At 53.8% G+C, this 24864-nt stretch overlaps 2 protein-coding genes across 2 annotated transcripts in view; one reads left to right on the forward strand and one right to left on the reverse strand.

The window, feature by feature from the left end:
• The window catches only part of LOC119110114 (5-hydroxytryptamine receptor 2A), a 137540-nt gene extending 128634 nt beyond the window's left edge, over positions 1 to 8906 (reverse strand). The window contains exons 1-2 of the mRNA XM_037233854.1: positions 8882 to 8906; positions 5722 to 5865 (exon numbers count right to left, since the gene is read on the reverse strand). Of these exons, the coding sequence (XP_037089749.1) occupies positions 5722 to 5865; positions 8882 to 8906 (169 nt within the window). The remainder of the gene's footprint in view (positions 1 to 5721; positions 5866 to 8881) is intronic.
• Positions 8907 to 14148: 5242 nt separating this feature from the next.
• Positions 14149 to 24264, forward strand: LOC119109125 (suppressor of fused homolog). The gene is made up of 9 exons (XM_037232686.1): positions 14149 to 14295; positions 15397 to 15540; positions 16139 to 16231; positions 16864 to 17042; positions 17699 to 17927; positions 18788 to 19075; positions 19443 to 19589; positions 19801 to 20008; positions 24168 to 24264. The coding sequence occupies exons 2-9, from the start codon at positions 15434 to 15436 to the stop codon at positions 24237 to 24239; spliced, it is 1323 nt and encodes a 440-aa protein (XP_037088581.1). The 5' UTR covers positions 14149 to 14295; positions 15397 to 15433; the 3' UTR covers positions 24240 to 24264.
• The last annotated feature ends 600 nt before the right edge of the window (positions 24265 to 24864 follow it).

Below are 24864 nucleotides of genomic sequence, written 5' to 3' on the forward strand. Positions count from 1 at the left end.
AGATGTATGTTCATATATACATATCCTATGGCTTCAACACTCACGCCGCGCGCGTGGGAACGGTCAGCTGCAGCTACCCGCAGTACGCACAGAATTCGCCCGTCGTAGCTTCGTAGCTTTTTCTACCGAGCGGCGAGTGCTTGGAATAGCCTGCTATCGGAAGTAAGGCAATAAACTAACTCCGCACTGTCCAGCGAGCGGGGTTCAGGCGATATGAACTAACTTATATTTTTCCTCGTGCTTGCCGTGCTTTGTGTGGACAATTGTAGCTGCTTTCTCGAATGGGTTTTTAATACCATGCATTGACTGTCATGTATTGTGGATAGGTTGTGCAGCTGTATTATTCTATCTTGTATTGGCATGGACGCCTCACGTACAAACAATCGAATGGAGATACCTAATAAGCACATCCGTACATAAGACTGCAAGCTGTTTAAATCAAGCGCTGCTTTCCTGCTGATTTAGACACTAAAGTTGGAAGCCAGAGCTGGCGTATCACATATAAATGAATTCTCTCGTATCGGAAGGGATCGGGTTTTGCCATAAATGTTCCCATCCGGATAGGTATACCTAAATGCTGCTGAACGCGACTGTGCAAGTTTCAAAGCGTGGAACCTATGTAAGATGCCCAACACAAGGCGCAAAAAATCTGATATACGACAGTCTGTTGGTAGCATTTTATTAACCCGTCCTAACGTTTGAAGAAGAAACCCACCGAGCGGGGATTCACCACGAATAATCCTAGGATTTAAAAATGGATACTGCTGAGTATCGGATCGTCAAAAGGCTTGGACGAAGAGAGCTGCTCGGAATTGAGGAACCTCGGAATGAATCAAACGATTATCCTTAAGAGGATGTCATTACTCCGAGAATGCTTCTTCAGACAGTCGAGTTGAGCATGACAAAATTGATAAGTGGAGCTGGGATGGTACGCCCAAAAAGTGTTAGTCTATATGGAGCTTACCTTGAATGATACTGGAATGATACTGAAAAACTCATCCCCAGCCTAGTAAAAGTAGATTTTCTGTACACTGGAGGGCGTAGGCGCCCTCCTTCCTTGTGAACGAGGTCGTTCAAAAAGTAAATAACCATCTGTCTTCTCTTTCATCATGAATCAAATGTTTAGGTGCCGACTGTCTAAGAAATAGATGAATAAAGCAGCGTGGGACCTACCTTTTAAAACAAAAAGCAGCTGCCAATATGACTGTAATCCAAGAAAGATGTGAATTTGGCCGGACAGGAACTAACCCGGAGCTTTGCATAATGACACATAAAAAATTGTCAAAATAGAAGATACCTGCACACTTTGGTGGGGGTCGTATGTCATTTCGCGTGGTTGTGTCGCATGTTTACTTTCTTTGTGTCGCGGACGTGTGCTAAACAATCATGGTGTACACATGAAGGATCTATGAGCTAACAGATCTTAGACGCAGATACTGTTCGTATTGTCGCTAGCAGATAGCTGAAAGACGCAATATCTTATCAAAATATCAAATGTCCCAGTACGCTGCATGGACGAATATAAGTCTTGTCCGGGACCAAAGTCATTATTTTGGTACACCATGAAGCCAACCAGCGTGACCTGGCTGTACGCTGTCGCAGCTCTTCAAGACCCGCGTTGCTAATGCCTACCAGCCCGGCCGCCCAGCACGTCTGGCAACGGGAGGGAGAATTAAGACCATGCGCGAGGCCGACCGAGCCGGTAAGCCAATACCTCGTCAAAGGGTAGCCAGGTGGTAATTTATGTTCGTCGTGCTTCCGCCGCAGGAGCAACGTCTCCAGGCTGAGAAACGGATGCTTTCTTCCAAGGGAGGAGCTAGCGGCGGAAGCAGCGCAACCGGGATCGACATGGCAGCAACGAGTTTGGATATGGTTGCGCGGAGTCACGGCACCAAGCTTTCACCTGCACTTGAATAGGCCGGGTTGAGTGTGAATTGCGTACATTGCGATAGAATTGCGATCCGGATATTTTGGTAAGGAACGGAAACTGAATGCTCATCCGTAATGTGAAATGCATGTGGCATGACTGCATTCCATGCGTCGAAGGATACAACAACGGTACCGATGGCGGGACGATTCGTGGGATGAAAGTCACGAGCCTAGGAAATCTTCAGTCTTCTCTCCCATGTGACATGGTTGCATTCCATGCGTCGAAAAATACAACAACGGTACCGATGGCGGGGCGATTCGTGGGATGAAAATCACGAGCCTAGGGAATCTTCAGTCTTCTCTCCCATGGTAGTGATCGGCTATTAGCCGCACATGCTGCATAAGGGTAACGGACTCGCCAAACTAAGCTAGCATTTACCGCATCTTGCGCATTTAAAGGAAGCTGTAGCAAGTGTTTGTTCGCTTGTGTATCTACTGTACGTCCACTTGGTGCAACTGCGCCGGATTTGGTGTAGCTCTGCCGGACCTCGTGTAACTGCGGTGGATTTTGTGTAATTGCACCGGATTTGGTGTAGCTCTGTTGGATTTCGTGTAACTGCGGTGGATTTGGTGTAATTGCAACCGGATTTGGTGCAACTGCAGCCGGATTTGGGTGTAAACTGCGGCCGGATTCATTGCGTTACGCAAAGAGGTAGCCTCCAACAACTTGACAGAAAAAGATGACGATGCCCCTGCTCATAAACAAAGGCAGACACGTCCCGTGGCATGTCCCCATCTCAATGACACCGCTCCGTGGCGAGAGACTGAATGCTCATCACACCGGTGGCAAAGAGAAAGACAGAGGGTGAGAAGGGGAGAGGGAGAGACGAGAGGGAGGGAGAGAGAAAGAGAGAGAGAGGGAAGGAGAGAGGGGGGAGAGAGAGATGAGAGAGAGAGAGAGAGAGAGGAGAGAGAGAGAGAGAGAGAGAGAGAGAGAGAGAGAGCAGAGAGAGAGAGAGAGAGAGAGAGAGGAGAGAGAGATGAGAGAGAGAGAGAGAGAGAGAGAGAGAGAGAGCACGACTTAGCTGCGGTGACGTACTGAAGCAGACGGATTGCAGCTTACGTGACCCAGGACCTCGTCCACGGACGTCGGAAAAACGACAAACAGTTACCAGCAGGGCACCTTTGGCGGCCGGCGGGCGGACAGACTGTCTCCCGTGTGACAGACTCGCGTCCGACTCACCTGGCCCGGGCGCGCGGCGCGGTGCTCGGCCTGGCACGTCGGCGCCGTCTCACCGACTGGCTGTCGGCACCGACGCTGGCCGGCCCAGTCGACCTGCCGCGCCTCGGCCGCCGGCCGGGAGAGACGCGTCTGCAGGCAGAGCCCCCGCCCCTTCCCCTCCCGCGCGCCCCACCTTGACTGGACAAGATTGCTGAAACTTTTGGGAGGGAATGTGATGGGCGGCGCCGGATTTGTGCAAATCCTTTTACGTGAGCACAAACAGTTTCATTTTGGATTCAGGAACAGTGTTAGGAGAGCCTGGTGAATCCAGAGGGAAGGGGGGGGGGGGCATAAGTCGATGCCCCTCCCCTTTGGGCCGGCCGAAGGGGCGCCAAAATATCGTGCCAAAGTTCAGGGGCACTACAAACGTCCCGAACCTTCATGCTCAATATGGAGAAAGAAATGTAAATTATCTATCGAAATAAAAGAGACTGAATCCGACGGACTATTTGGGCGGAAAATACGCCATGGATTAAGGCATACAAATCTCAAAACAACATAGCTGAAATCTGGGGACTTCTTCGTTGGGGAGATCACCAATTTCCGGCGGGCGCCATATTGAACCATGACCTTCATGAGCCTCCCTTGACGAAATCCTGGACCCGCCACTGAAGGAGGGCGTGCACCTACCCATTATATGAAGTTTGGGAAGGCCACCGATATGCTAGGGTCGCCGTTTATCTCCGAAGACCCATAACGGACATGTCCCGAGACAGGACGAGGGGGTGGGCGGGTGGCGGCTGAGGCTTCTTCGAGTGCGGCGGATGAGCCCGTGGGGGATCATCGGAGTCGATATGGCGCCCGACACCGATCCGCTCTCAGAGTCTGGAGGGCGAAGGGCGCCGTGGCAGTCCCACCGAGCCCACCAGGGCCGCGCACCGCCGCATGGCGCCAGCCTGATGTGCGGACGCGAGCCCGCTCCGTGGCGAGCTCTCCACACGTGTCCGTGGGCAGGCCGGTGCTCTCCGCACGCGGCCGTTGCCAGACCGTGCTCTCCGCCCGCGGCCGCGTCCGGACCGTGCTCTCCGCGCGCGGCTGTGGCCGGACCGTGCTCTCCTCGCGCGGCCGTGGCCGGACCGTGCTCTCCGCGCGCGGCCGTGGCCGGACCGTGCTCCCCGCGCGCGGCCGTTGCCAGACCGTGCTCTCCGCGCGCGGCCGTGGCCGGACCGTGCTCCCCGCGCGCGGCCGTTGCCAAACCGTGCTCTCCGCGCGCGGCCGTGGCCGGACCGTGCTCTCCGCGCGCGGCCATAACCGGGCCGTCTCGGTGTTCAGCTTCGTCTCTGGGACGCGTTGCGATTCCGGGGAACCCCCGAGATACTCTGGCGTGGCAGCGCGGACAGAGACGGCATTTTCCGGCAGTTGACTGCAGGAGACTAGCGGCAATTTTGAGCGTTTTGAGGGCATTCTTTCCATGCATCGCCGTAGGCATAGCGTCAAAAAAGCTTGAACTGCCAAGGATGGTGACGCTAAAAGTTTGCCGTTTGCCCCTTTCACCATTAAGTGGATGGTGGCAACATCCGTGAATTGTCATAACGGAGAAGGCGCTCAGCTGCAACAAAGTTCAGTCCAATGAACGATGAACTCAAGCCCAAACATGCTTATTTTCTCCCGCTTTCATGAGGTCTCTCGTCCCAGTAATGGGTGTCCATTAAAGCTTCATTAAAAGCTATGACATAACTTCCTCTCAATGTGTTTGCCTAAAAGTCATTGTTCTTCGAAGCCTTGCACTGCTCTTATAGCGGAGCAGCTCCATGCAGGACTTGATGTCGAGCCAGCATCCGGGGCACCCGTTAGCTCCGTCGACACCGATCTGAATGTCGTGCGCCCGACAGACCGACGGGGCCCGAGCTTCGACGTGATTCGCCGGTACTGGCGAGAAGAGCAGCGTGCAAGAGGCGAGCAACGGCGAAAGAGCATCGCTGCTTGCGCAGAATAATGACCGATTAGAAACTTGGCGCTCGAGTAGTGTCTGCTGCGCATCGGCGCTCGGGTAGTGTCTGCCGGGAATCGGCTCTCGGGTAGTGTCTGCTGTGCATCGGTGCTCGGGTAGTGTCTGCTGCGTATCGGTGCTCGGGTAGTGTCTGCTGGGCATCGGCGCTCAAGTAGTGTCTGCTGGACATCGGCACTCGAGCAGTGCCTGCTGGGCATCGGCGCTCGGGTAATGTCTGCTGCACATCGGTGCTCGGGTAGTATCTGCTGCGCATCGGCGCTCGAGTAGTGTCTGCCAGGCATATGACGACATAAACCGCTTTGCTCTGGTGGCGCCCGTGCTCCGCTCGTCGGTGGTCACTCAGCAGAACATGGGTCGAGCGTCGCCTCCCGCCGGACGGGTGCATCCGCCCTCATGCCGTCACTCGCTGGTGAACTGCGCTGGCTGATTTTCCGGATGCATGGCTTTGCCCGGCGGGATATACCCCAGTTAGGTCATCTCACACGCAGCAAGGTCTACCGACAAAGCTGACCCTGCGGTGGGCACGCTGGGTCAGCTTGTCTGGTCTTATGGTCATGCAAGATCCGTCCAGCCAAGCGGCTCCTTTTGCTGCGATGAAGCAGGGTCGCTTGCTGCGGACCTCTGAGCGCAGCGCCTGTGTCCTGCGGCGGAGGACTGGGCGTCGCCGGAACAGCGGCGGCCGGGGGCGCCTGCAGCGCGTGAATGCCTCCTGGCACGGTCAGAGACCGCCACCAGCCGGCGACCACAAAGCCGGCGGAAGACCCTGCGGGAGCCAGGCCTCTCCGGCGGCGGAAGTGACGCACACGCGGCGACGGGGGCGCGGTGGGAGTGGTGCCCGCGTGGAGGCGAGGAGGGTGCCGGTAGTGTAGTGGTTAACGCGTCCGCGTTAACCACTGCGCGTCTGGGTTGTATTGTCGACATGTATTCAAATGCACGTCAATGCGTGTCATAAATACGATAACGAGTGGGACGCGTGTCCCGAGAGGTTATTACATGCGTACGTACTGGCGCAGACGTGCCACGACACCTGCGTGGCGGAGAGAAAGGCTGCCAGGGTGGAGGAAACGCACGGCCCGTGGGCAGCTGGCTGTGATGACGCGCAAGCAGATGAGAGAGCGTGCGGTCATAGATGCGTGGGGACCAGGGCGAGGCGGCAAGCAGGGCATCGTAGTCCTTCCGTGTAAAGGGAGTTTTTCCTTCAAAATCAACTTCAAACACGAATTTGATCGTCATTTACCCTGAGTCATCCGCTGCTACGTCCTCGGATGCGGACTGCGACAGTTCCGAACGCTGTGCTCGTCGCGCTTGCACGTAACTCCACACCGTCGGACTGGTGGCTAAATGCAGAGCTACTACTGCTGCTCCCCGAGGCCCCATTCGATTCCGTCGCGTTATTTGAGTGCACGATAAAGGCTTGGCGTGGATGATTGCCACCCGCCGTAGGCCCATAAAGTTTTGTTTTTGTGAGCGGTGTATGAAATTGGTGTTCCCAGATTGCAAAGCCCAATCGGTCAAGAAGCATTGTAGTGTCATCACATCAACAGCCTTTCATCTGTTAACGCTTCGGTAAGCATGCCGTGGTGCAGTAACTGGGATCTGAGCGCTAAAACCACATCGTGTGCGTGATCTTGTTCTCCACCATAACTGTACGTGGAGCTCTGTGTGCCTGACCTTGCCCCCCCCCCACCCCCCACCCCCCAGCCCCACATGGTCACAGCTTTGTCCTCACATGGCTGCTTGCTCGCGAAGATGTTTTCGGTGATGGTCTACTCACAGCCCTTCCCTCCTGGTGGTCCAGTCACGGCCCTGCCTTCCGCGGTGGTCCAGTCACGGCGCTGCCCTCCTCGGTGATCCAGTCACGGCTCTGCCCTTCTCGGTGATCCAGTCACGGCCCTGCCCTCCTCGGTGATCCAGTCACGGCACTGCCTTCCTCGGTGGTCCAGTCACTGCACTGTCCTCCCCGGTGGTCCAGTCACGGCCCTGCCCTCCCCGGTGATCCAGTCACGACACTGCCCTCCTCGGTGATCCAGTCACGGCACTACCGTCCTCGGTGGTCCAGTGCACGGCCCTGCCCTCCTCGGTGATCCAGTCACGGCTCTGCCCTCCTCGGTGATCCAGTCACGGCACTGCCATCCTCGGTGGTCCAGTCACGGCCCTGCCCTCCTCGGTGATCCAGTCACGGTTTCTGCCTTCTCGGTGATCCAGTCACGGCCCTGCCCTCCCCGGTGGTCCAGTCACGACACTGCCCTCCTCGTTGATCCAGTCACGGCACTACCCTCCTCGATGATCCAGTCACGGCACTGCCCTCCTCGGTTGATCCAGTCACGGCCCTGTCCTCCGCGTGGTCCAGTTACGTCCCTGTCCTCCCCTGAGGCCCTCGCGACCTCATTCTCTCACTGCTGTTGCGTACACTCGTCAAAAATTGGTTCGGCCTGACCGTCTGCGCGGAACGTGGCCAGCTCGCTCACTCTGTTGTGCCCAGGGGAGGGGTGTGGGGCTGCCGACGCAAGGAGCTCTGCTAGAATCTAACCATTATGCTAAACAAAAAGACTGAGTGAGCTGTGCGTCACCGATTCCTTGCAGTCATGAGCAGGTTATACGGTCAGGAATTTTTTAATGATATTTTTACACGATCAAGGGCTGCTGGCAGGATGCGTCTGTGTCCAAAAATAGATCTGCATTGTGCAAAAACGAGCGCGTGGTGAGCGCAAAAATGTCTCAAAATCCCCGTAGGCTTAACGTGGGTGACACAAATTTTACGACTTCCGACCGACAGGCCGACGCGCATGTACTCCTGGAGCCATGTCTTGATACAAAGGGTCGCAACGACACGACAGTTGTTTAGCTGGACAGACAACCGTATTGGCCGTCGAATGGTGGTGAGTATATGGTACCACGCCGCACGTGGCACGTGCACGTGTGTTGTAAATATGAAATTAACCTTTTTTGGCAGGTTTTTAGTTTTAGGTCACATCTCAGCACCCAATGCGAGCACAGGCATGCATTTTGTGTCCTAACATTCACAGTTGCTGCAGTCACAATTTCAGTGCGCGCTCCGAGTTTGTCCAATGCCAGACACGCTGCGAATCGCGAGACAAGTTGCAAGCGGCATGGCTTTGAAAGTCGGCGCCGAATACAAGGCTCTAACGTCACAATAGCGTTTTTGTCAATTCACTCTGTCTCCCTGGCACCCTGCCGTTAAGCGCATTCTGCAACATCCCGCTCGCAAATGAGCCCAGGGTAATGGATTGCATGACGGCTGTTTTACGCCGCGATGGAACCGTGCTGCCCCGGCTCCCGGTAGCGTAACACGTGACGCACTCATGACATGCGGCCGCGTTTAACTGCTTCCCCGATCATGCCATCTCGCGCCAATATCTCCGTAACGGTGGTGCGGAGCTACGTGGGAGTGGCACGCAAAGGTGTGCCATGCGCGACGGTACGATCGCGCGTATCACGAACACGCGCTCATAGATGGATTTTGCTCTCCAACAATTTACACGTTTTGTGCCAGATCTCGGCACCCAGGACACGGACACACCCGGGAGTGGCACGCTTTGATAATGAGTGAAACGGGCAAGGTGATGATGACTGGTTATACGTGTCGCGTGTTATGGCGACCACGTGTTGATCTAAAGACTTCGCTAATTTCGACGAGTTTACATGTCTTTGCGACATTTCGGCGCCCAGGGCTCGAAGCGACCCGAGGGAAGCACGCTTCGATAGAGCATCAAATGTAAGAATGTGCCCTGCCAAAACGGTACCGTCCCACGTATCACCTGTCACGCGCACACGCGCCGGCATGATGGATGTTTACGATTACGCCATTTTCACGGTTCGCACCACATCTGGGGACAGGGGGTACGGGGGGACTCGTGAGTTTCAAGGGTCAATAATGAGTGGAACAGGCCACTGGGTGTCACTAAGCTTGCCGTCACACGGGCCATGTGTCATGGTGCACATATGCTGAAATAATGATTCTGCAAATTTTGACGGGTTTGAACATTTTTGCAATATTTCGGCACCCAGGGCACAAAACCACTTAACAGTGGTATGCCTCGATAAGCGATCAAACGGGCAGTCAAAATGGCATAAGATGTGTTGTCGTACGTGTCACGTTCCGCGTGCACACTGGCTGCAAAGATGCACTTCGCTGGTTTCGTTGGTTTTTACGTTTTATGCCATATCTCGGCACCCGTGCACGAAGCCACACGGAACTGGCATTACCGCGATAGGGAATTAAACGGCCAGTCGTGCGCTACCGCGTGTGCGTACGCATGGTTAACGTGCCGCACCCACACACTCAAGACGGACTGAATTTCGTACGTTTTGACAAGTTTAAAAGTGTTGTGCCATATCTCAGCGCCAAGGGCACGGAGCCATCGGGGAGCGGTATGCCTTGATAGGGAATTGGGCAGACAATCCCGTGACATGAATTGTCATGTCACATGAGCAAACATTTTTGCGATATTTCGGCACTTCGTCACGCGTGCATAAGCGAACAAAATGAAATTTGTTGGCTGAAAATGGAAATTGAAATTCGCGACTGTTATTCATATTTTGCGCAAGATCTCGGCACCTAGAGCAGCTAGTAGCGTGAATCCAACCCCAAAAGATGAATAAATTACTGGTGTTTTCAACTCAGCGCAGCAAAGCAAGCGTGGAAACGCTTGTCGCTCTTGACAAGTTAAAGGTTTCCTTCCAGGCCAGGGGCCCCTTCGTTGCTTCCAGGGTAACTGTGTTTTGGTTATCAAAACCCTAATAGGCCGCAGGTATTTTTATTAGGAGGGGGGGGGGGGGGGAGCAAGGTGCACTTGGCATTGCCAGGGAAAAACTAACTTAATCCATCATCAAAGCTTCACACGTTTAGCAACTTCGTATTCTTCAGTCGAACGATTTTCTTGCGTTTGGTTTTCAACGCAGATAACAGAAAAATTTGCGTGGGAAACGCGTAGAAAAGGAGAACCACACCGAGTCACGTGCCGCCGCTAACCTTGCAGCGATTAACTAGTCTTAAAGATCAGCATTGGAATAATGCACGACACAGATCCTCACAGCTCATTACCTGTGCTGGCACCTTCAAGAATTGTGAGGGTGGCCCAAATGCCACGAACAAGAATCTTTTGTAAAAGTTGTCCAAAAGCAGCACGCAACATCTGTCAACATGAGAATATGTCAACAGAAGATTTAATAGCGGTTACATGCATGCGCATTGCTAGCATCTCATTTTTGCGTGGATAAACGCCGATGCTACCTAAAAGTAGGAGAGCCCAAAAGTGTGCTGATTTGCTAAGGCTTCCCAGGCCTTGATTCTTCTTGCATCCTGAAGTTCTTCAATTGCAAATTAGCTTTAAATAGTCTGAGATTTGTGAAACGTCTATAAATGCAAATTGTAGTCTGGTTTCCGGCCTTTTCACTTTTAGGATGATCATGGCCACACGCGCTATATGGCTGCTTGAACTTTGATGTTAGACGAGATGACTGCGCATTGTAGCAATTTGTTTTAACTTCTCAATTTCGCAATGTATTCGAAAATGCCTTCTTAGTTACACCTATGACTTTGCTTTCGCTAACGGATACCGCTCCGTACGGTCGTGGATATAACCACGCCTTTGAGACTGGGGGAGGAGGGGGGGGGGGGGGATAGTCAGGATTGGGTGGGAGTTTGGGAGTTCGAGGGTTTGGGGATAATCTATCAACAAACAAGAGTTTGGGGACAAATTGACCTGAAAATGGCATTTCCCAAAGGAAAACGTGGAAGCGTGCATTCTGCGGGGGAAAATTGGGAGAGGGAAATCCAATTTTGTGACAGTTAAGGAATCTGTCTCCTCAGCCCCAATCCAACCACCTCCTCCAGTAATTACACCCGTACTTGTGGTGTCTAGTACCTACACCTCTATCTCCATCTCTATCTATCTGTCTAACTCTAGTACCTTCTCCCATACAGGCAGGACGGCATCCATCAGCTCGCCCCGACTGGGAAAATTCTGGCGGCGACATCGTTCCACTTCCTCTGACAACGCATTCCCCAAGTTCTGGTCCAGAGGACTTGGTAGGTCAGGGGAGTCTGTTGGCCACTTGCCCTTGTTGATGAGGTTGTGGTGTCCAGTAAGGAACTCTTAAAGAACCTGCCTAATGTGGAAGCGGGCGCCATCCCACCGGAAGAAGAAGCCGGAAGAGGGGAGCTACAAGCACGCCGGCAGCAGCTTCACTTCCAGGAGCTGATGTGTGTAGTCGAGTAGAATTGCACGGTTTTTGTCCAAAAAAGAAAGTATTTGTTCCAAAAGTCACGGGTGCTAAGCACAGCTTTCATTTATTGCGGAGCTGACACGCACATGACAGGCTGATGTCATGGATTTTTCGTTAAAACACTGGAAAAAGGAGTGGAATGTCCAGTTTGGTAGCATTGCATGATTCAACGTATACCAAGCTGTGAGTTCGTGCAAGTAGTATGTACTATACATATTGCAGGTTGCTGCATTATGAAATAATACTTTTACGGTGCCAAACAAGAGACAGATGCAAAAGATGAAAATCTGTGATTCTGACAAACGTTAAAGATGTGGTGTACTGCCGGAAACTCAGCGCTGTAAATGTTGGTCATACGCTAAGTGAATATATTTTTGAACTAGGCAAAGGCTTGGTTGAACGAAAACACGCCTAAAAGCAGAGAAGCAAACTCAGATTAGAGGCCAGTTATGCTGTGGGCTCACAGAAGCGACGCTTTATGACTTATGAATGAACTCACGATTCATATTATGCACGTCCATGCTTCAGCAACACGGGAACCTAACAATTCAACATGCGTGCAGGAAAGATTTTAGGCTGCAGGTCCGAGAAGATGGCAACACTCCGGAGCGACGCGGGAGATGGCTTTGTACGTATATGGAATCCTGCAGGTTTCATGCAAGAACGACGTATACCGTAGGAATCATGATCGCGGTGCGCAGTGATTATATCTGTGTCCTTATTTTGATGAGTTGGCAAATTCGAGCTGTATACCATAACATTTTGGTGACCTCAACGACTGGCGTCCTGTTCTCTCTGAGGGAAGGCCAGGGAGAGGGCGGGAGGCGACGAGGCCTCTGCGCCACGGCGCCCTGCTCTGCCGGCGACGTGGTGTATTGGGCCGTCCGGGCCTACCGCTGGCCCAGCGGGTCTACCGGCTGGCCCTAGCGGCAGGTGACGCGGCTGCGGGAGACTCCGCGCGGGGAAAGATTAGATTCGTGAAACACGGTGACTTAGATGTAAGGGAACGGCTCGTTTGTAAAACCGCGTGCGAGTTGTTATATCGTTGGTGCGGGCGATCGTATCTGCCTGCGACTTAGATACTTTGCGTCACCTATTCATTGCCGTTGCAATGCAATAAAGTGATACGTTGGTGCTTTCTGCCGCTGTTATCGATATGTTTTTGCTCTAATAAATAGGGTTTCGTATCGGGGATCGTGTAAAATACATTTTTGATATAATTTTTCGGTTGGGCATTTTTCTTCATTTATTTCGCTAGGGACGCCGAGTGGCTGGCCGGCCGCCGGGGCCGGGCGGCTGACCGCTTGTAGCCTTGTGGGTAGGAGTGGTCACGGCTCACGTGACCGACAAGATGCTTCGCAGGGGACCCTGTCTTGTAACCTTGCAGGTATGGGTGGTCAAAGGTCACAGGATTGACAGGCCTCCTCGCAAGGGACCTGCCTTGGAGTCTAGCGGGTAGAAGTGGCCACGGGTCACGTGACCAACAGGTCTCCTTGCAGGGGCCCTGTCCTGTAGCCTTGCGGGTGGGAGTGGTCGCGGGTCACGTGACCGACGGATCACCTTGCAGGGGAGGGACCCTGTCTTCGGAATCTCTCGACGGGGACCTGGCCATACGCGTATGTGAGCCCAGCGCTATCAGGCGCTGTTCTGTAACCCTTAACCAGGGCCGCCAATCAGGGACGAAGCCAGGGCCTTGGGGAGGGATGGGGCGTAGACAAAAGACCCTGATGATGAAAGGTCAACTCCACCGAAACAAATCTCCGGATATGATCCGCTTAATTTCGAGAAAGCACGATTCTTTTCCTTTCCTTATGCTTATGAATGATGCTTCAATGAGCTTAAGAAAGCGGACGTTAAATGACTGCATTGAATAAACCTCCGTCGCCATTCACTTTGCAATGAGTTGATGAACCCTTTCTAGATCAGAAGAACTCAGAGGCTTTGCCAAACTGGATTTCTTCTGCTCTTTCTTAACCAACAGAACTCAGAAGCTTTGCCAACTTTTTGTTCTAAGTTCTACAGGGGCATTAAGGAACCCATGAACGTGGATTTTAGAAAGGAATGAGGCCAGATATTTGGACCATTGTGGGTAATCCGAGTGCTGCAATTATAAAATAAAGTTCAGATTCCAGTTAAACGTTCAATTTCCATCCTTCAAACCCACCTTTAAAAGTCATCCTAGAATTCGTAGTACCATAGACTTAGCATTGCATTGGATTTCGGCGAACAGGTTTTTCCTTGAAAACTCAGCCAACTTTGATGACATTTCAATTTTGACCATGGTTCGGAAGAGCATGACAAGGCAATTAGTTTGCTTCATCCAAGCGTCTTTGTATTATATATATATATATATATATATATATATATATATATATATATATATATATATATATATACTATAAGGTACTATCTCTCTCTCTCTCTCTTCTCTCTCTCTCTCTCTTCCTCTCTCTCTCTCTCTCTCTCCTTCTCTCTCTCTCTCTCTCTCCTCTTCTCTCTCTCTCTCTCTCTCTCTCTCTCTCTCTCTCTCTCTCTCTCTCTCTCTCTCTCTCTCTCTCTCTCTCTCTCTCTCTAACACAGCAAATTGCAACGTTTAGAGTACATTTCTGATGCAAATTGCTGTGCGTGTGCGTGTGATGTCCCAGACACGCCACAACAACCGATGTGAAGGAAGCGCAAATTAACAATGACGTCATCAACAGCTGGGATGGACAGGCGCGCCATACACATAAAGATGCGGCGCATTCATTGTTGCATTTATTTACATCTAGGAACCGGATGGTGTGTCTGGGGGGTGGGGAGGTGGCTGGTGTGTTCGGGAATATGCAAAAAGCATAAGATGTTATTGGCATGCTTGTGGAAAGTGGCATCCTTCAATTGATATTTTCTCCGGTCTAACAGAGAGTCTGAGGGTAGGACCCATTTATTGAAGCCTCAAGAGCAGGTGACATGTATTGGGGAGGTACCAGAGCTGGATGGATGATGGTGTGATGGAATGTAATTTACTGTCATCTGATGCATGCAACCCATTGAAGTTTCTAGAGATATTGAGTAACTGTTTTTGTATCCAATGGTGCCAATATTGTATAACTGAGAAACTAAATCTAGTTACGCAGACTTCATATGCATGAGGCCTAAGTGCACCATACCAGGCACAACATCAAAATTTGGCACAAGATCCCTGATCAGGCCAGGTGATATTTTTTCTGTTAAGCTGCTTTGATTTGATGAAGTTAGATACTACTTTTCTGTTAACCAGTTTTGATTTCTATGAACATGTTAGCCACAGAGATCAACTGCAGCCTGTTGTCACCTCTTTGCACACTGTGAATGCTGACATGGGCTGGTGCTGGCCATTGTAGATTGCTGTCCTGCCCACATCATGTGTGATCATTGTGTGTGTGGGTATTGTTTAGTGATAGTTACCACACTTGTAAATATATGTTTTTACATCAGAAAAACTATTTTGAATGTCTGCCAGCTTTGTGATACTGGAGTGTGTCACATTGTTTTGTGTCTGAAGCCTGTGGGCATCAATTGTAGGTGGTGGTGGCTAAAATGGCGAGCATTGGAAGAGCCAAAATGTATTTGGCTTTACAGACATCCTCATTCTGAAAAAGTTGTGGCAAAAGAATAATTGTGAGCACCTTTGTCGGGATAGGTAATTTCCTGCATCAGTGTTATGTCATGGGTGAAACCTGATTACTCAACTTAATCTGTACATAAGAAATGGCATTGCTGCTGTCATATTTGCAATAGTGAATAATCTGAGAGGTTTTGGATCATCTGATAACACATACCTAGAAGAGATGCCATAACAATGTGCATATGGCCTTGTCACTTTGTGTGGATTCTGGTAAGGCCAATCATTATGTTGCTTTTCTGTGCATGCTTAATACTTTGAAATATATTGAAATATGTTTGCAGGTGAGAGGCAACATATGACATACATGTATGACAAATATACTGACATTGTTCTGCCATACCATAAGTCTTGAATGCTGCAAAATTATTGTCAGTTGACATTTTGGCATTCCTTTGTTAGGTAGCAGTTCAGGGTGAGGAGCAGCAGAGGCAGCAGGATGGATGCCTGTATACCGCCTGGGCTGTGTGCCCTCTACAAAGCATGCAGTAGGCTGTATGCTGACCAGCTCAATCCTCTGCAAGTCACAGCTGTGGTCAAGTACTGGTGAGTTCAGGCTGCAGATCAGGCTCAGTTTCAAGAAGGGATGTGCTGAGTCAAGCTGTAGAAAGTGTGTGTGGTGTAGATCTACTAGTAAAGAAAGGTCATCTTCCTAGAAAGGAGCCTGGAATGGGACCTTGCATCAAATGATTCCATGAGAGAACAGGGCACTTTGACAGTCTTCCAGTCAAAATCATTAGAGTTAAAGTTAGCTGTTGAGTTGGAGCTGTGATACCAAGGCCCGAAAGCCCGAGGCATTTATGCATGTTGTTTAAGTGAAAAGATCCTTTTTTCCTTGTAAGCATGTTATAGGTTAGGTTTGTAAAAATTATTTTGGCATGTTTTGTCCTTTGTGGGTCTTATTGTCTTGTGATTTCATTTGTTTTGCAGTGGTTGGGGAAACTGCAAGTGACCATGACATGCTATTTTAGAAGTGTTGATGGTTTTGAAATGTTATACCTTTCTTCCCAACTTGTGCAAGTGTAATGTATTGATGTTTGACTACTGTGAGCCTAAAAGTTCCCTCTGTGACCATGACATAATGACGCCCTGACCGTGTCCAGACCTGATCAGGTCCGCTGACCTGGCTGTGACGCACTGGCAGGCTGGGCGGACCTGACCCACTGGACTACATCAGCATGTACCGCAGCGACGGCGGTCCGGACGACAACGTGCCGCCACACTGGCACTACGTCAGGTGAGCCGACCGCGCCGTCGGTGACGCCGCTCCAGTGCGCTGCGGGCGCTCGCGTCACGCCCTCTCAGGACGACGGGCGCGCTTCGGCGTCGTGCCGGTGTCAGGACCGGTTGATAAGGCCGTGCTTGGTACGCTGGTGCACTCGTCGGCTTCTGCTTCGTGCGTGATTCTTGACCGACGTCTGCTGCTGGTCTAACGTCTGCGACTGTCCTGTAGCCGAAGTTTTCCCCTGAGATGTTCCGCGCGTCGCATGCCTTCTGTACTACCCGTTCCACCTGCTCTCATACAACCCCTGTTTCGTGTCTTCAGTACCACGCGTTCTCCCACGTGCTGTCCGTGGCAGGTACTCCCGTGCCACCTGTCACCATAGTCATACCACAGCCATTTCATTGTCTCCATTGACACTCTCTCACGTGTCCCATGCGCCAAGTGTGTCACCTATGTCCTGTGTAGCTTTATCGCATATGTACCATATCACATTACTGCCACATGTCCGCCGCGCCCCACCCCTTCCTTTGGTCGTACACTTCCGTGTGCCGCCCCATACGTGCGCTCCTTCGCTTGTTTACACCGAACCACCGCCGTGCCGCGCCGGCCGCCGCGCCCGTGTCACGTGCCGTTGGCGCCGCCAGCTTCGGCCTGTCGGACCTGCATGGCGACGGCCGCGTGCACGAGCTGAGCGGGCCGGACACGCCCAGCGGCCTGGGGCTGGAGCTGACTTTCCGCCTGCGCCGCGAGCCCGGCGACCAGACGCCGCCCACCTGGCCCGCCGCCATGATGCAGGCGCTCGCCAAATACGTCCTGCAGTCAGGTAAAGCGCCGCGCATGCACGCTCCCCAGGCGGTTAATGTGGGGGCAGTATCTAGTCCTGGGTCAGAGACGTCTTCCCCTCGGCTAGCCCCGGGGTCAGATGCGTCCCCCGGCAGGCGACCGGCGGGTTAGATACGCTTTCCTGTCGTGTAGCTAGTGGGTAAGACGCACTTTCAGGTCGGGTGACCCAGCGGTCAGAGACGACCTTTCGATAACCCCGGGGTCAGATGCGTCATCCAGTCTAAATAACTAGCGGGTAAGATGTGTCCTTCAGGCTGGTCTTGTGGGAGTGATGCCAAACACATCCTCTTGAAAAGCGTCTGAACCTGGAGTTGCGTGGATGGAGAGTGTAAATAGCCTGATGTTCTGCAAGGTTTCTTAGCTGTGTAATCTGGAACCCAGTACAATGTGGTAGGTGGTAATAGTTTTCAGTTGGGAAACCTGAAGGGTTCTCCAATTGGGCAATCTGAAGATGAAACGCACCAGGGCGGGGGGAGGGGTCACGAACGCGCCCCAATGGAGCAGCCCGTCGGCCAGATTCCTCCTCCAGACCCAGCCGGGCTGGTCACGCCCTGCCATGGTCTCCAGTGGGCGGCAGCGCCCTGCTGCTAGGCGACTCGGGCGCGCTGCAGCTGACCCGAGCCCGCTGCGCCGCAGGCAACCTGCTGGTGAGCGGCGACCACGTGTCGTATCACGTGGCGCTGGACGGCGGGGAGTCGCGGCTGCAGCACATCCTGCTGGCGGCCGACCCGGAGCTGGGCCAGGTCGACACGCCGTTCGGGCCCGTCTCGTTCGTGCAGATCGTTGGCATCACGACCGAAGAGTTGGAGGCCGTCCAGCACTGGAACGGCGCCGGGCTCGTGGACATCATGAAACGCTGCCGCGGGTGAGAGACCGCCCGGGGCTTTGGTCAGGGACACGGACAGCTGTCGAGAGTGGACGGAGGGGATAACTTTGGTCAGGGACAGAAGGACAGCTCTCGAGGGTGAACGGCGGGGATGCTGGGGTTGTGGTCAGGGACAGATGGACAGCTGTCGAGGGTGGACGGCGGGGATGCCGGGGTTGTGATCAGAGGCAAAGAGACAGCTGTTGAGGGTGGACAGTGGGGATGCTGGGGTTGTGATTAGGGACAGGTGGACATCTGTCGAGGGTGGACGGCGGGGATATCTGGGGTTGCAGTCAGAGGCAAAGAGACAGCCGTTGAGGGTGGACAGTGGGGATGCTGGGGCCGATGGTCAGGAACGGGTCAGGTGCGTTGCCAGTCCTTAACCCGGAATAAGCTCGTGCTGGTGTATTCAGACGAAAAACTGAGCTGCAAGGTGCAACGTTGCTGCCAGGGGGTTAATGACAATGGTTTACGGTTTTTAAACTAATGGTGGAAATATGTTCACATAGTCGATATTGCAGTCTTTCTACCAGCGCGGTAGCAATTTATCCTTGCAATTCAAAATGTCAGTCTTTGATTCATGTTTATCAAACGGAAGTGTGTCACCGGGTACGGTTCAGCACATCACGCCTGACCCGATGACCCGTCTGACCCGATGACCCGATGACCCGTCTGACCCCGTGACACGCCTGACCCCTTGACACACCTGACCCTGTGTCACGCCTGGTCCTCTATCTCTCGCCTGACCCCATGACCCGTCTGACCCCGTGACCCATCCGACCCCGTGACCTATCTGACCCTGTGACACTCCTGACCCCGTGACACGTCTGACGGACCCCGTGCCCCCGCCGGCCTTGCAGCGCCGGCGGCCCGCTGCTGGTGACGGACATGCGGCGCGGCGAGTCCATCTTCGAGCTGGACCCGGCCGTGCAGGAGGAGGTGGACTGCGGCATCGACGTCCAGGGCAGCAACTTGTCGGGCGTGTCGGCGTGGGTGACCTGGGCGCGCCGCGACCCGGCGGCGGCGGCCGCCGCCGCGCCGCACCAGGTCAGCGCCGCCCAGCGTCAGCAGATCCGCGACACGCTACAGCGCGGCCTGATGCAGGTCAACAGCGGCGGCGGCCGTGCTGCCCAGCCGCTCGAGGCCATGTGAGTGATGACCTGGTTTTGTTGTGTTGATATGGAATCTGCTGCTTGTTGGTTAAGCTCTCCAAGGCGCATGGTTTAGATAGAAGCGGGAATAATGTGATGGCGGGAATATTTCGTCGTCCGAGTCTACCACGTCTCGAAGTCATTTTTACTCTGACTCATATCTTGGTCGTCTTTATTTCTCCTTTGGGCACGTGGAGTCGAGGTCACATTATAGGAACGCCGTTAGGCGGTACCAGCTGCTTATCCAGATAAGCCAGATATTGCACCTAATGGGACCGGTGCTTTATACGGGACGCCCACCCGTACGCGCCGTCCGCTTGACGCGGCCACTGGAGCGTCCCCTGAGCGTGGCGTCCGCCGGCAGGTACCGGCGCTCCTCCAACGAGAGCAGCTCCAGTAGCGAGGCGCAGGAGGGCCCCGACGTGCCCGCCTCCGACCGACTGGACAAGCTGGACAGCCTGCACCTCACCTTCAACCTCGAGTCGGGTCTGATGCTGCCGCTGGCGCTACGGTGAGGCGCGCGTCGCATCCCGCTCCGCCTCGGGACTCCCCAACTCGCGACCAACTTAAGCGAAGTCAAACCCTCCGCTGTGTCGAGTGGCTCACACCTCCCGGGAATTGAATGTCTGCCGTTTAGCGGAGGAGTTGACTGCGCGATGTTGAATGTGCCGGCGTCACAGTGTCACGTGTCTGGATATTGACGGAGGCAAACCCTTGCGCAGGGGCCGCCTGAAGCACGGCCGACACTTCACGTTCAAGTCCATGGCGGGCGACTGCGCTGTCACGCTGGTGGCGCCCTCCGTCCAGGGCTCGGTGTGTACGGAAGCTCAGCCTTACGTGGCGCGCGGCAGATGGCTCCAAGTGCGCCTGCCGCCGACGCTGGTTGACCGGATGCTGTGCGACCTGAACGTGTTGTCCGTCCCAGACCAGGTGAGCGTGCAAAGTGGGGCCGCTTAAAATGCCGCGAATTCTGCAGAAGTATGCGATGCTATGCGCTTAACAGCCCTTCTGTAGTATGCCAATATTCTCATCAGTCTCCAACCTGACTCTAATCCAAGATGGCGATATCATTTGGCAGCCTCGTGCTTTCCTCAATTCCCCACTTCGTCCAGACGCCTCGCGCCGCCCCGTCTAGCCGGGGTAAGCCGCGGCTTCGGCGCCGCCAGCCGTGAGCTGGCTTCGCGGACGCCCCGGCGGGAGCCCGGCGGAGCCCTGTGGGAGCCCCATGGGAGCCCCGTCGGGGCCCGGTGGAGCTCCGTCCGAGCGACTTCACACACCCCAGGGAAGGGTCCCGCTGCGCGGAAAGGCACTTAAGAAGGGTCTTCTCCAATGAATGCAGTATTGTCCTCAAGTTGGTACTCTCCTTGTCGCATAGTCTTGAATTGGTCGTTACTGGACGAAAGAGGTAGTACTAACAACAAAAGGCATTATTTGGAATAGCGTGTAAGAGGGATCTGCCCTATCCGAAAAAAACATGTTTGCCTTAACGCATGGTGGGTTGCGGTGTCTCCTACTAATTGTTGGGGATGCCTTGGGAATGGGGACTACTAAATGCCTTGGAAATTCTCGGGGTCCCGTTACGATTCCGCAAAGCTCTGGTCTTAAATGGGCGTTGTGGAAGGTCAATAATCAGCGCGCCCCAAAGTCCCAATCATCATCATCATCATCATCATCATTATCCCCATCCTCATCCTATCAAGTACACCGTACTGTTACTCTCAAATATTTGAGCATATAGGCCATAGCACTCAGGTCTGTGCGCTTCGACAAAGTTAAAGTAAGAAAAAGTCTACAACAAAATAGCATGTTGGTTGCTGAAAATTTGTGGGATTTGAAATGCGATAAAGCCATGTTTTCCCTGTCGAGTCATGTTTAAAAACTTTTTGGACCAATCTCTGAGTCATGATTTAGATGAGGCTCAGTTTTGGTAGCCGTCGTTTATGCCAGTGTGGTTGTCACTCGGATCGACAATCGTTTGGTTTGGCTCGGATCGACCGTCGAACCTGCAACGATTTTTGTGGCTACCAGCAGCGATCATAACACAGGGTCATGATCTCTGCTGCTTAAGTCATTTTGGTTTCACTTATTCACGGGCATGTGTCCTGCGCCAACAGGGCGGACAATCAGCGAAGGTATTGCGCTCGTAGCGTGAATTGCCTCATTGGTCCATCGGGAGTGATTTATTCCCCCGTGGAATGTAAGATGATTTATGTCTTCTTCGCGGATTATTCGATGTTGTTTTCGAAAAGTAATTTTCCAAGCATAAAACATTGCTGATAATTATCCTTCCTCTGCCAAGGAAAAGACAAGATCATGTTCTGGTTGAAGTAAAGCACTTAGTAGAGTTCGTCATAGCAACAATTGAATTTGAAAGTTTCGCAGCACGGCGTGTGGTGTTGGTAGATCCGTCCATAGAGCGAGTTACCAGCAGCGCGTCCAACGTAATCCGCACATGATCTGCCCATCCGTGTTGGGTCCGAGTGACGGACGGGTCCGAATGGTGCCTCGTGGCGCCGTCTCCCCCCCCCCCTCCCCGCTCAGCGTCTCCGCAGTGTGTGGCGGCCTCGAACGGATCGATCGGGACGTGCCCTGTTGTCGCAAGTGAGGTGAAGCGTGCCGGGATTTGTGGTGTAACTGCGACGGCGATGTGCGGAACGTTTAGCGGCGGCGCTCGTCGGCACAGCGCGTGCCGACGACGTGCTGCCACCGTGGGGAGCCTGCCGAAGTAGACCGATTGACACTGAGCTTCATTGCACCAGTCACGCTGACATGACCGGCACGGTGCCTTCCGCGTCATTATGCAGTGTGTCTGGCTTGCTGGCCAGTCAGGCGAGGCAATAATTTGCATGATGTATCATAAGCTATACATTTAATATCAGTTACTGCTGCACGTTTTGTCGTGTTATGAGTCGCCTTTGCTGGCGCCCATCACATTTGCTCGTTTCGGTGCGCTTCGAACGATCGCCATTAGCCATTCGATTCTCGGGGAATACGGCCGCGGCTAGGTATGCTGTGAGTCGGCCAAATTACGCAGCACCGTGGTGGTTTGTGCTGTCTTTCGCGATGGCCTGTTCGGTGTTATGTCTAATGTGACGTGATGCCTTGTGGTGTTGTGCGCCAGATTTATCCAGCCCCAGTAATGAAATGGCCAGCGTGGCGTTGGGGATCAGGGTTCAGGTTCAGGACAGCTTCAGGACCTGTTTCCTTCCCGGGGTCACCTGGCCGAAGAACTCAGCTAATCCTGGGGCTCAGGTCTTCTTTGACCCACGGCCAAGCACCGCCAAACGAGGTAGTAATTGTGACGTCACCGATGCGTGCCGACGAAACACGCGTTTTATTTCAGATGTGGTCAACAGATTGAATCATCTTACTGAAGCCCATGGACACATAAAGCGCGTAGGGGGGTGCAGGCCGCATGACGCATAAAGCGCGTAGGGTGGTACAATTAAACCTTATTCGATTGAACAGATATTGGCAAGTTTTGTGATTAAAAACATCATTGTTCGAGACAGTACCCACCTGTCATCGAAACCTGCCCATTTGCTCGGCGTACAGGACCATCTAGAGTGCGTCGGCTGTTGCTAGGTGTTGCTATGTAAACAGTGACGGCTTGTAAACAAACGCACTTACTTCGCCTCTTGGCAAACTTAGGAATGGGCTTGGGCCGTGACGTCATAGGGCAGTCAGGAACGTCAAATGGGCTCGCTCCTAGAGGGAATGGACTCGCATTTGTCAATGAAGATCGGGACCCAGGGCCAACCGACTGAAGCATGCGTTTTCCTCTGGACAGGATGAAGCACGTGCTCCCGATCCCCAGGGTTCTCAACGGAAGAACGTAACCGCCTACCCCATTGCACTGGTATCCAGCTTGCCCGATCGAAGGATGTTTCTAAGCAACTCTTGTGGACTTAGTGAACGAAATAGTAATGGGGATCCCGTGAGCGAAAATAATGATGCTAGTAAGCGAAATAGAGTTTAGGGACCTTGATCGTGCTAAGCACCGCCACGGCACTGTCACCCGCGTTAGAGGTTCTCCCCGTAATTGCTGTTGCCTCTAGCAGTGATGTGTTTACGTGATACTGAGTGCGGCGCAGACACTTCTGCGAAAATTTGGGTTGGTCAGATTTCCGTGTTTTACATGGACCCTTTTGCCAGGCATTTTGAAGAATGGCCTCAGCGCATTTTTTTCTTAGTCGATAGTAGTTACGCCTCATCGCCTCTCATTCATGTTAGCGGCCCGTGGCGCATCGCCGGCGCTTCCTGGGCTGGCCGCCAAGTGTGGCCAGTATGCAAAGGATTGCGGGCGTCCGATGATTGGGGTTGAATGTTCAGATGCGGTAGGGTGCTGCACTACGTGTAATCATTAGCCACTTACATTGGGGCTAGTATGTGTTGGAACTCGTACTGATGTGAGGCTCCTATCGATGCCTGCTGGTGCGCTTGTTAACGTATTCCAACGCAGCTGTATCTCGGCATGGACATTTGTATACAATACCAGCTGCATGACAGTTTTTACCTGTGCGTCGTTTTTTCTTGTCCGTGCTGGTTGTAGTAAGGCATCGAATTTTCCTTGCGTATGTTATTAAGTTGACGTTAGGCACCCCAAGTGCCTATAACTGTCTGAAGAAAGCATCTGGAGGTGTCCGGTGCGCGCGTTGTCGCGCGCGCGCACTCATCACATGCCTCTGTACCGCCAGTAATTAGGCCGCTGCGGAGCGGGACGTACCCAGCACCGACATCTCCCCTCACGTGTCAACACTGCCCTGCTGCCGATGGGCCCTTCTGTGTTCGTATCGGTTGCTGACCAGTGCGGACATGTCTCCTAGCAGGGTGAAATATCCGCCGGGTGTTACCTGCTCCCACCCGTGCGCGGCGTGTGCGGGCGGCACCCTGGAGTGGGCTGCATGTCCGCTGAATACACGCCAACCGAGGCATGCTGCAGAGAAAAAAAACTGACGTCAGCGAATCATACCGAAACAGATGTCTAGTTTGTGGAGACCACCAAGCAGCGGCGAGCGGCCGCGCGCCGTGGGCTCTCTGGGCGGGAGCAGGAGCGGGTGGCGTGACGGCCGGGCGGCGTCCGTTGCAGGTGGTACTGCCGCACACCTTCGTCTGGGACGACCAGAGTCTGGCAGTCACCATCGTCTCGGACCCGGTGTGACGGGTGCCCGGCCGGGGCTGCCGGCGCGGCCGCCGCCTGTCGACCGCGGCCGCGGCCGTGGGAGCCGGCCGGCCGGCCTTCGCCTCGAGCGTCGTCGGGGTCGGCCCTTCGGCTGTCGAGGGCGCCGCGGCACTGGCGTCGCGCGCTCCCGAGCTGACGCGTCGGCCTGGACGCGGACGTGCGTCGAACCCGTCGGCCGGCGCCCGCCAGCGTGGGAGGGGCTGTCGGCGCGGTCCGGGGCTGCCCGCCAGCGGCTACCGGCTTGAGCAGCTGTGAACGATGACGCCCAGCCGCCACCGGGCGCCGTTCAGCCGTGTAATGAGACACCCTGCCTGCTGTCGTCCGCCTGTGCCCGCCCCGTCGTGCGCGCTCTGTGTCACTGGTCTTTGCGTACTGGTGTCGTTGACCGGCGGCCAGCTGGTCAGCCGCGGCCGCCGGTTCTCACTGGGTTCTCGAGGTTCTCGCCGAGGTTCTCGCTGCGGCACGTTAGTCTGTGTTGCTGCGTTGAGCGGCTTATGTAACGTACGGCTGTCCAGGCGCGGTCTGGGGGAGCCGAGCTCTGGGAGGAGGGTCAGCGCGGCGTTCGGTGCGCCAACCAGCCGCGCCGACCGCCAGCTTCAGAAAC

The sequence above is a fragment of the Pollicipes pollicipes genome, unplaced genomic scaffold, assembly GCF_011947565.3.
Source record: "Pollicipes pollicipes isolate AB1234 unplaced genomic scaffold, Ppol_2.1 Scaffold_7231;HRSCAF=8579_pilon_pilon_pilon, whole genome shotgun sequence".
NCBI classification, from domain to species: Eukaryota; Metazoa; Arthropoda; class Thecostraca; order Pollicipedomorpha; family Pollicipedidae; genus Pollicipes; species Pollicipes pollicipes.